Source organism: Anabrus simplex, chromosome 1, assembly GCF_040414725.1.
Source record: "Anabrus simplex isolate iqAnaSimp1 chromosome 1, ASM4041472v1, whole genome shotgun sequence".
Classification (NCBI taxonomy): domain Eukaryota; kingdom Metazoa; phylum Arthropoda; class Insecta; order Orthoptera; family Tettigoniidae; genus Anabrus; species Anabrus simplex.
In genome coordinates, this window is record NC_090265.1 from 481,252,478 (window position 1) to 481,264,949 (window position 12,472).

General features: G+C 38.1%; 1 protein-coding gene across 3 annotated transcripts in view; it reads right to left on the reverse strand.

Moving 5' to 3' along the window:
• The window catches only part of LOC136856977 (uncharacterized), a 218,443-nt gene that overhangs the window by 150,765 nt on the left and 55,206 nt on the right, over positions 1 to 12,472 (reverse strand). For all 3 annotated transcript variants that reach the window (XM_067135299.2, XM_068225022.1, XM_067135300.2), the window contains exon 6: positions 6,848 to 7,027. In XM_067135299.2, the coding sequence (XP_066991400.2) occupies positions 6,848 to 7,027 (180 nt within the window). The remainder of the gene's footprint in view (positions 1 to 6,847; positions 7,028 to 12,472) is intronic.

Genomic DNA, 12,472 nt, shown 5'->3' on the forward strand with positions numbered 1-12,472 from the left:
AAACTTTTTGGACTTAACTGTTACACGCGGACATAATACCTTCGATTTTCGAAATTACAGGAAACCTACACACTCTCCCTTAACTATTACAAATTCATCCCTACACCCCAAGTCCCAAAAACAAGCCTCTTTCTATAATTTAATTTATAGAGCTTTTAAAATTCCACTTTCACCCAACAATTTAAAAAATTTAACTGAAGTACATAAGGAATCTTGCTCAACTCAACGGGTTTAAAATAGATATGGTCAATCGTTTGATTAATAAAATCAAAATTAAATTGTCCACTAATCTCGTCCGAGAAAAATCTAAAAAAACTAGGCTCGCCACATTTACATATAACAACCCAGCTGTCCATCAGATCGCAAATATTTTAAAGAAGCACAATATTAATATAGCCTTCAGGACAGTTAACACCAATCGAAACATATTTTTTAACCACAACAAGGTCAATCACAATAGCAACCATTATTCAAGGTCCGGCATATATAAACTAACATGAACACAATGTGATTTTTCTTATATTGGACAAACTGACCGGAGCTTTAACACAAGATATCTGGAACATTATAACGCTCAAAAACACAATAAGTACTCAGCGATGAGCCAACATGAGAGAAACGGGCCATCACTTTACATCCATAGAGTAAGATCTTACCATCATTAGAAGCATAGGTAAAGGGAAATTAATGAATGAACTGGAAAATCTACACATCTTTTTAGACCAAACCTACAATAAAAATAAAAATCTCAACGATGTCAATGAAATTAAAAATCCTTTGTACAAATTAACACCTAGATTAATTAATATCATGAATTCAAATCAAAACAAAATCCCTCAATTGTTTAAATCTCCACACTCAAATGCTTCATCCACCATGCCAAAAGTTAAACCCGCCTATATCGCTTCTAGAAACTTCCCTCCAGCAATAGCACATACGCCCATAGACCAGCCTACCCCCACTCTCCCTCCACGCCCCGCCCCTCCATTACCGCACCAGTACAACACCAGGAGTAGAAATGTTGATAAGACAGGCCCTGCCGGAACAGACAGGTCCATCTAGTATGAATTGAACAAGTAAGTCATTTTACAATTAAGAGGTGTTAGTCTAATACATTTTATCACAACGCGTGCTCTAAATATTTAATTCAATATTACTTTTCTACTTCATTACAGATATTCTTAAGATCCCTCCCTAAGACCAAGCAACACATCAACGGGAACAATATTCATACAAGACTGTATCAAGTGTCTAGGATGTTCCTTCTCAATTAAGCAGCAGCCTAAAACTAAGAAACAGCTTAATATTGTACTCTTGTCAATTCCTTGACGTTACATGAGACCCAAAGTTAAGACGCTAACAGTTTCATTCACAACAACGTTCTTGACCAGTCTACCTACAACAATCGGTTTTTTGAATCTCCACTTGTGCATTACAACACATTTAAATATTAGTTACGTCAAGAACATGAAAATGAAAATCGTGGGTCAAATAAGCCCTAGTTTTAATATCACACTTTCTCAAGACTTATGATAAAAAAGAAGATACATTTCATTTCAGTTTTTAACATTTTAAGTTATCCAGATAGAACTGCCAAGTTAAAACACATTTAATTTAAATCATATTTTCAATCTTGACCAACCTACAATCAACAATCAGTTCAAATCTCGACTTATTGTTGACGACACATCCTGTCAACAGACACGGTACGTCAAGAACATGATATGATATAGGGGTCACATATACCCTGGTATATGTAATCCTCTTTACCAAAAAGAAGATCCATTTTATTTTTGGACATTTTTGAAATTAGATAGATTAGGACCAAAAAACTTAACCATATTAACTTATGTTACCCGCCTTGAGTGTTCATTAATGTTTGTATACATTGGTTAAATAGGTCCCAAACCTTGACCTAAAGGTTGTATACAGGCTGAAGATGCCCAAAATAATGGGTGAAACATGTACCTGACCTAAATAAGTCTACATAAAATCATGTAGATAATAACCACATTAAACGTGGAAAGTATTGAATAGGTGGTTTTTTATTAAATTATCCTTGATATCTATGCCTAACATCATCTTCAATACGGAACAATAATGAGAGTTGTTACTTGTAATACTTGTAATTTGTCACCTAACCTAACCATAGATGTATCATGAAAACATATTTGAAACGCTTGTAGAGAAATGATAACTTCCTCGCTAAAGATTTATATGTGAATGGCCTTTCCGAAATGTAACTAGACGCGAGTTAACAACTGCTATCGACCATGCTATTTACACATTTGATTATTTTCACCATGCTGGTCCGTACTGACATATTCAAATCTATATAGAACACTTTTCTGCCTTGTCAATACTTTACATTTACAGATTTGATTTACGCATTTATTACGAAAATGCGTTATTCTCTTTTATCCGAATACCCAGAAAATATTCTTTTCGAGTTTTCTTGTACTTTTTTCAACATTACATCTATAACCGATCCTTGAAGCAAGAATACTTAAAAAATGTGAATATTTCAATTTTAAGGACCATTTTTTTGGTGTATGATATATCATACGCTGGGCAGTAGAGGGTAACATATTACACCAAATATAGTTATGATTTACTAAGAACAAAAATAATTTATTGCAACATAAATTAGAACTAAAACAGAATACTGATCTTATAGATGGAATTTCAATAATTCAGAACCCTCTGGGGCAAGGAATACTCGTGGGAAAGGTCCCTCCTTCCCACCTATCATATGATATGTTAGCATGATCTGAAGCGAATTTTGAAGCCTATTGTTTTTGTAATACAACAGAAACTTATTAGTAACAGTAACCACAGAAAACATTGTATCGTTTCTTTTCATGATTCTCTCTATCACCATTTAATAATCACTTCATCATATGGAACTGAACAAAGCACTGGAGTGAACTTACTGACACTCCACTGTTGAACGCACGATGGTTCTGGCACATCACTCTCTGTAAACTTCACTGACTTCTTAAGCTCCTTGTTTAGCTAATTTCTTACTTTCCTTACTTTTTTTTGTGGATTCCTGGATTTATTCCATTCGGAAGATACATCAATGGATTCTGTAATTGTAGGAGCCTTCTGTAGTGGTACTTGATTCTCATCAGCTGCAGCAAATACTCTCTCTGAATTTTCAAAAATGCATACATCGAGTCACTCTTCTAAGCCACACGGAGTTTTCTTTACCCTCTGACCTTGATTTCCTGTCTAAGTACACCCTTCCCTACATCCCAAGCTGTAGCACAATCATCATCATCATCATCATCATCACTAGGCCCATCGTCTTGATCACTGTCATTGCCATCAACAGCTCCCGTAAGCACTAATCATATTTCATCTGCTTCTGAAAATGGGCCATTATCACAATCATCATTTTCTAAGCTGTCCAGAATGTTCAGAATGACCTCCCCATCTGTTATTGTACTTTATCTGAAATTGAAAAATTTCATCTTGCAAATGCCCAGCGTATCATATTTCATACGTTAAAAGATATTTGTGTTTGAATGCCATCTCATAACTATCATACGAGGTCAAATCCTCAAACTATTCCCATAACAAATATACTGAAATATGATTAATTTTTCATAGCTCAATTCCACAATAATTATCTCACCGGTGCGTTATTTTTGTCAGCCTGCTGCGCTACCCGCACTTTCTTGCCAACTATCATCGTATCAGGAGGAAAACAACAATGCCATTAGCTAGGAAACATTATTTGCATCCCTGATGCGCTAAATGATACCTTTAAAAATGGCAAAACAGTCACGTTGACTTAGATATAACACAATTTGGAAAGTACGTTTTGCGTATGATATATCAAACGGTGGGCATTAGTGGGTTATGTAGAATTTTCTTTAGAGAATAGCAGTCGACGGGTATTACTAATCAACTCCAGCATCGCCTTCGAATGTCTACGAGAGAGCTTGCAAATGCACATAGTGAGAAAACTATACCGTACCAAAAGATGATCAATCGTATTTTGTGGCAAACGTTTCAGTTTACTTATTCAGTCACCTATCCTAACTTAATCGTACTATACGTATGATGGAAACATGCTTCAAGCTCCAGCAGAGAAATTATAACCTTCTCGCTATAAATTTACATGATAATAGCCTTTCTGTAATTTAACCAGACTTAATTGCACTATTTTGCGTTAAAATTAAGGTATCGTTTAGTCAACCTTCATTTTTAATGAGTTAACAACAGTTATCGGACACGCTTACGCATTTATTACAAAATATGCCCTCTTTCATTTCGAATTTTCGTTACGGAACAGCAGTCGATGGGTATTACTAATCGACTCCGACATTGCCTTTGAATGTTGACATGGGAACCTGCTAGTGGAAATAGTGAGGAAACTATACCAAAGGTAATCGATCTCATGCAACATAATCGCTGGGTGCATAAATACCGGTAACTGAAAAAAAAAAAAAAAAAAAAAAAAAAAAAAAAAAAAAAAAAAAAATGCACACGCTTAATCACTCGTAATAAGGAATGCGCCAGTGATAGGGCTCTCGCTGTAACCGAAGGATAATACACAGTTTAATATAGGAATATGAAAGGGCGAGCAAAAAATTGCAGTTATAACGGGGTTCTCGTTACATGCTGTAGTTGCTATAGCGGACTTCTACTGTATGTTAAATAAATAATTTTCTATCATTATAATGTGTATTGACAAGGCAGACTCAAAATAAAATTATAATAGTTTCTTTAATGGATTCCCTTTTGACAAGGATGAAAGGGCCGACAGACTTTGGTACAAAATATAGCAGATCACTGATGCTTCAGGTATTAGGAAGTACCCGTCACTGAGTAAGGTAATGGTGGCTATTCTTCTAGTACCCCATAGCACTGCTCCAGCGGAAAGAGTTTTTAGTTTAGTGAGGAAGAACAAGACTGAAATCTGTGCTAATATGAACACCGAACTGGTAAGTGCTCTGTTAGTGCAGAGGATGCACATGATATAAAAAGAAAAAGCTAGTCACCAGTGTACCTTTACGAAAATGAACTACAAGCTGCTAACGGGGCAACTACAGTACTCGACAAAAGAAATGACCCTTCAACCACCACTCATGATATGTAATGCAGATCACCTGTTACCCTAGCAGGTGAGAATCACACACTGTTTATATGCCAGTCTTTGAATATGTTACATCTGGTTGAATTGTATATTGTTTATTGATTTTTTCAGTGATGTGTAAGTTAGTGAGATCTCGAAGAAAAAAAAAAAAAAAAACCCACAACGACAGATCCCCCTTCCCCCGACGGCTGCTTTACTAATTGCCTTTCTTGAAAGTAGGCATTTCTGGAATTATAGGAATTCTCGCCAGATGAAATGAAATGTCCGAGGACATGTTCGGCTCGCCAGGTGCAGGTCTTTTGATTTGACACCCGTAGTCGACCTGCACGTCGTGATGGGGATGAAATGATGATGAAGATGACACATACACCCAGCCCCCGTGCCAGCGAAATTAACCAATGATGGTTAAAATTCTCGACCCTGCCGGGAATCGAACCCGGGACCCCTGTGTCCAAAGGCCAGCACGCTAACCATTTAACCGTAGAGCTGGACCTCGCCAGATGGTAACATTCATAACAGTGAAGAGATGGAGATTTATACTATCAATCTACATAAGGAAACACGCTGTAATGAAATATACATCTGCTAGAATGCAGCAGAAATTTAAGCCTACACGTTCTTAAGCGGAAAGACATCAGACTATTTCAAACACTTTAGAAAGGAAATACACTGATTTGGGCTGACTCATACACAAAAGGAAGGCAGATCTTCACCTTCAAAGACAACTATTTCCATTTCAAGAACTTTGAAACAATTTTAGATGCCAGAGCAAAATGAAGTTAGGCTTACAGGGGTCTATGCCACGCATGGAGCCCGGCAGCTGGTGAAGAAAGGGAGGTCTATACGACGTATGGAGGTCGGCGTCAAGGGATTAAACACACAGCCCGGAATGAACCATCTGGTGATGAATGCAAGAATCTGGAGAACATTAAAACGAAATAATAGTGAAAGGAGAGGGAAGAGAACTACCTACGTAAATCCTTAATGGTCAGCAACCATCTATTATATGATAGCCAGTGTCCCAGTTGAAATTTCCACACGTATAATCTTAGACCTGTAGTGTTGCACTTTATTTTATTATTTTTATTTCTATTTCTTTCTTCTACCACATTCATCCCTGATTCGTCTGTTGACCTTCCTGTTACTTTGCATGCACATAGTGGAACAAAGAAAATCTTAATTGGAGCTTAGATGGTGTCGTCATCTCCCACTTGGATAACTAATGCTTGTGTCAAGAGTATAGCGAGCCATCTGGTGACGAATGAGCATACTATTTAGAATGACCAGTGGTAACGCATTCTAAAATTCTAACCTGCATTAATGGAGAGATCTTCCTTGTGAACAGTCGAGATTTTCTTCTAAAGACGCGCAGCAAAATTCTCTGTGAAACTTAAAAGAATTTCACCTTGGCTTACTCAACATGGCACAGACCCAAAAGCCTGCACCATGTCTACTAGTACAGGCCATGAAAGGATCAATGTCAACATTAAGACTACAGACAGTCGGATGCTCAACATGATTCAAAATGCTGGGCCATTTCCAGAAATGATGAACACACTTGGGAATTACTAATATGGTATTTTTGCTGTTGCAAGATGTCAACCATAACAGTCGTCAGTCCCACTTGAGAAACAAACACAAAAGGGAACTCCCCCAAATCGTCAATGCCAAAAATACCACGAAGTGCTGGGTCACTTAAATTCTTATGAGGCAAATACTGGTAGTAGACTCAATACTTACACGAATCTGTTCAATTATCTTGCGAATCTGAGGCTCAAAGCCCATATCCAGCATTCTATCAGCTTCATCAAGTACTAGATAGGTAGTGCGACGTAAATTGGTGGTACCCCTCTCCAAGAAATCTATCAATCGGCCTGGAGTTGCTATCACAATCTCAACACCACGTTCCAAATCACGAGCCTGAAACAAATTTTATCACACCATAATCTACTTCAAATTACAGTAAAAATAAATTAATGAGTAAATAAGAAATAACTAACATATCCAGGCAATCAAATTCATTTACTAAAGTTGTGTGCAACTAGCTCGGCCCCAGGCCAAGCTGGCGCCAAGAGGCTCTGCCACTGCCGTCCACCTTTGTCTGCCAGTGTAAAAGAAGGGATCTCGTGAGTGCAACACGAGCTCCCAGGGTGACACTGGGTAGTTAACACCAGAGGAAAAACTTTTTATTAAATTCTTAAGAAATACACAACAGAACCAAGTATTATACCATAACATAAAAAACATCACTAATTTATTTCAAACCAACAATACATGGAGGAAAATAGGGACTGCACATATTGTGATGCTACAGGACTACCAGGTTTTGGGTGGAATACAAACCACAGGGATGACATATTTTTAAAATTCCTGTGGAACCACAGCTGGCTAGGTGAGAAGTTTGTGACAATGTCACTGGGGTATTATGACAAAGTGGGGTAACAGAACCACTCATAAGGATCAAGTCCAAGAACCGACACACAAAAAATGTTTTGATTACTGTGACCAGCAAGCAGCTTTACAGGAATAAAAGTACAGAAAATGAATGAGGATAAAATTAGAAACTTCAAGGCAAGAATTTTGAGAGAATTGAATGAGATATACAAAGGAACAGATATAAAGAATAGCCTATTTAATTTCGAAGTAAATATTTCCAAAATGTGCCAGTTAAATATAGGTACGTTAAATGAATAACACTTCAAAAAATTAAACTCGCCATTCTCATCAAGGGCATGTCTTTCCTTGCCACCATGTTGCAAGGAGAGTTGAAGACTGGACGGCAGGGAGTTCAAATGCCCTCTTAAGACATAAACAAGGCAAATTATCAGAAGAGCGCTAAAAAGGCAACAGTACTGAACATATTCAATAAGCTTGTGGAAAAGCACATAAATAAACCTTTAACCCATCCTGAAGATCCAACGTCACGTTTATGGGCGTATTGTCATCGGTTTAAAGCATCTGGAAGGATCATGCTATGGTAAGGAAACTTACTGGAATAGGACGGAACAGATTTTCTATTGCCTCAAGAGGGATCTATTGGCGACGATGGGTTAGAACAGGACTAGAAGCAGGAAGGAAGCGACGTTGCCTTAACACACAGCACCAACATCTGCCTTGTGTAAAAAATGGAGGAAGAGAAATATAGCCATTTCAGTGTTATAGAAATGTGATGAATTCGTAAATTCAACTGCACACTGGAAAATACAATTTCCTTTTCAATAAGGAGTCTACAAATCCAAACAAAGTTTTGCACGTAATGAGTAGGGATGACCTGTCTGATTGACAAAGATCCAGTTTATGGCATAATCGTTGAACTTTTTATAGAGAAATTTTCGTAACAATATTCGGATACAACCATTACACACAGAATTTTTAATATCAGTACTAGTATTGCTTTAAAAAAATGTATAATTAAATTGTACTTGATACAAGTTTAACACATGTAATACTCTTGTACATACATCAAAATGGTCCAAATTAAACTCATAATTTATTCGCAACAGTTTGGCAAACGTTTCTCCAATCTGAAAATAAAATGGACTGAAGCTAATGGACACTGACTTGAGCATTAAAGTTAAAAATATTACACTTGCATAAAAATGATTACATTGTTATGAAATATGTTCTTATCTGTAAACAATCTACTACAAATCTTCTGCGTCATTATTGCTGGCTTCGCTATCTGATGCGCAGTCACTGCCGCTGCACATGACAGTATCAGATTATTTATGCCTCTGCCATACTGCGGCATCTACGGATCAGTCTCGAGCATTCGAAATTCCAGTTCTTTTGAAGCTCTTGGAGACTAGTCCAGGCGCTATGAGGTTCAGGCTCATCATTACCCGTGAGCATAAAAAGCCCAAGGATTGACACACAACATTTCCAGCAGGCATCAATTGCTGATTGCTGCTCAACATCCACTCGTTGCAATATCAACGTATGTGGTCTTTAAAGGGTTTGTTAATACAACGATCAGTGACTGCAAAGTACCGTATAATTTCGAATAACACCCACCACCAAATAACACACTCACCCTTATTTTGCAAGACCAAATTTAAAAAAAAGTGAAGTCACCGTATTTACGCAAATAATCCCCCCACCCTAACTTTAGGTAGGCATATTTGGAAAAAAGGAAATGTCAGCTTTGATGCAAAAAACTGCATCACAATTTTGTGCCTCAAAATTTTTTAAAAATGTGCGGGTATTATTCGCGTAAATACGGTATGTTATGATCACTCCTGAAGATACTTACACAAGGTCACATCTTCATGAGTGGTCGTCTGTTTCCACGTAACACTGGGAACACTTTCCGTGATCGTATAGCAAAAGGAAATTAAGCAGAATATGCCTTCCTAAAAGATTGATAATATGGGATCCCACCTCTACCGCCTCAAGGGCAGTGTCCTGGAGCTTCAGACTTTGGGTCGGGGGATACAATTAGGGAGAATGATCAGTACCCCCCCAGGCGGCCGCACCTGCTATGCTGAACAGGGGCCTTGTGGAGGGATGGAAAGAAGATTGGATGGGACAGGGAAGAAAGCGGCCGTGGTCTTAAGTTAGGTAACATCCCGGCATTTGCCTGGAGGAGAAGTGGGAACCCACGGAAAACCACTTCGAGGATGGCTGAGGTGGGAATCGAACCCTCCTTTACTCAGTTGACCTCCCGAGGCTGAGTGGACCCCGTTCCAGCCCTCATACCACTTTTCAAATTTCGTGGCAGAGCCAGGAATCGAACCCGGACCTCCGGGGGGTGGCAGCTAATCACGCTAACCACTACACCACAGAGGCGGACTATATTAATTAGAGGTAGGAAATAAAGTTCCACTGCAATTTGATCATTACTTTTATTCGCATTTTTACCTTCACATTCCCTGAAATAATTAATTATATTTGTATTTAAAAAAAAGTGATCTAACGCAGTACTCGAACTTTCATCGTCGTGGTTCGTAGACAAGTACGATGACCACTCGGCCACTGCTACACTTGACTAATGTGCAACTTTTCAAGTATATACGCGGTGCTTTACAATCGGGAATTCGTAATTTTTTTGGAAATTATTAGGTTACGGACCTAACAAGTACAAGTTAAATGTGTTTGCATTTTAGTGTTCTATCCCCTCCACGTGGTCCGAAGTGGATCCTGCCTCATGACATTTGTCCTCATTTATTTCGAAAACGAAACTGTACGGTATTGACCCAAACCTTTCTACACGAGTTACTGTTGAGTATCCCCCAGCAGGTACATTAAGCTAGTTGAAATCGATTGGACGCAGGGTCTAACCCATCCTTGTAAAGTCTATAAGCAACTGCTGCACTGGAGAGATTGGAATCTGTTGGAAACTCTAACCTATATCATCTAGTAGGTACCTTGTTCATTATGGCTTCAGTAATTAGAAATCTTTCTTCTGACAACTCTAAAAGGTCGTTATTTCTTAGTATGGGTCGTCCTTTGCCGCCTTCAGTTTATAAATAGTCCTCATACAGCAGTAAAGCTTCAAACTTACGTCTTCTACATGTCTTCATTTTGAAATTTTAGCAACTGTTAAGAGGTTTAACACAGGGGTGCTGCTAGGTTAATTTAACACAAGATTTAACAATTGTTAGAGTTAACAATTCTTGATGAGACGACCATTTTGTTAAATTGTGTGTTAAGTCTCCTTAACAGCAGTGTTAACGCTTAACATTCGTTGAAGAAACCGGGCCTCAGTGTTCACATTAGCACGGAACTCAGTCTTGTTCTTCCTCACCATGCGCAACTGAAAAATCACAGCTACACACACTACAAAACACGTTTGAATGAGATTTTGAGGAAAGCAGTAAACAGGGCCATTCGTTCCAGTATTCCTCCCTAAATTTTTTAACTATTTGGTTTATTACTAGCGTCATCAATCACGGCAACGTCACCACACATTTTCCTGCACAAGAAATCGCTTCATTATTTCAAATCTTTCGCATTTTGTAACATACAATTAGCATATATGCTATATGTAAATTTGACAACCAAAATCGCAATAAATACTTCTTCAACAGTCACGCACGCAGTATCCACAATGAAACTGAGTTTGTCCACTTTGCCGCCAAAACAAAGACAAAAGAACTCGCACACTTGCATGGAAGCCTGGTCATGTGACAAACAAAGACAACAACTCTGTAAGATATACCACTTCACAGGTGCCTATTTTTCCGGTACTGGAACTGCGTTCGGCGCGTGACAACTCGAAATATTTTAAACGAGGAACAGGAAAGGGGTAAAAAATTACTAAGAAATCTGAAAATAATATTCTGAGAATTCAAGCTGAAATGGCATTCCTTGTGCATCCTTTTGAACACTTCATACAATTAGTGAAAAATAAAAACATCGTAATTTGTGGTGTGTGATTCGTAAAGGCGTAATTGTGACCGGTAATTCGTAATTATTACGACTAAATCGTAATAGTTGGCATCTCTGGTTGCTGCAGATATAAAATTGCAATAATTAGGTTAGAGACCTTCGTGGCCATTCTTTCTCTTAATTTTTTGAAGAATCAATTAGTGTTAAGAAGGGGTAATTGCCCAGTTGCATTAGACTGTTTCGGTCTTGTGTGGTTTAATATCACTTTAGGATGAAAATGTTGTCACAAAGAGCCCACCGCATGTCCGTTTTTCCTTTACTGTACAAGTTACCTCCGGTGATATTAAAGAGGTTTTGTGTCATAAATTTGGTCATAGTGCTTTTATGAGCACAGCGAAGCGAATACATAGCTGTCAGGAAAAAGTGAAGCAGACTTGCTGAAGTACAGTGCATTAAGGTCAATTTTTTAGTACTATATCTCATTCTTATGACCGGTTTCTGGAACGTGAGGTATCGAACCTATAGCGGTATCAAATGGTTAACTTGTGTTTTGGTGTTGCACGAACGTAAGATACATCTATCGGTTCGATACATCGCTTGCTAACTTACAGGGCCCTGAGCAGGAGATATCTATTTGTTAACTTGATGGGCGCGTGCGCAGTACTTTAGTAACAGCACTAACATTGTGTTTGTTAAAATTTTCTATGGTTTTCTCAACTTCTTCCGACGAAGAAATGTAGAAATGGTCAGCATTCTAGAACGACCACGATTATACCATCGTCTGCCTAATGTTCTAATGAAGTATAGTGAAAATTAATTCAAAGACAGATCGAGGCTAAACAAATATATTGTCATACTGTAGGTTTTGTACAGGTTACAGACGACAATTTGCGTCCTGTGGCAATTTTCTTTCCATTGTCCCCTGTTGATCAATTATTAATTACGATACCCTTTAAGAGTCTTATCATATCTGTATCTGTAACTGCATTCGTGTCCATAAAAGCACCGGTACCAGTAACCGAGTATAACAGATAA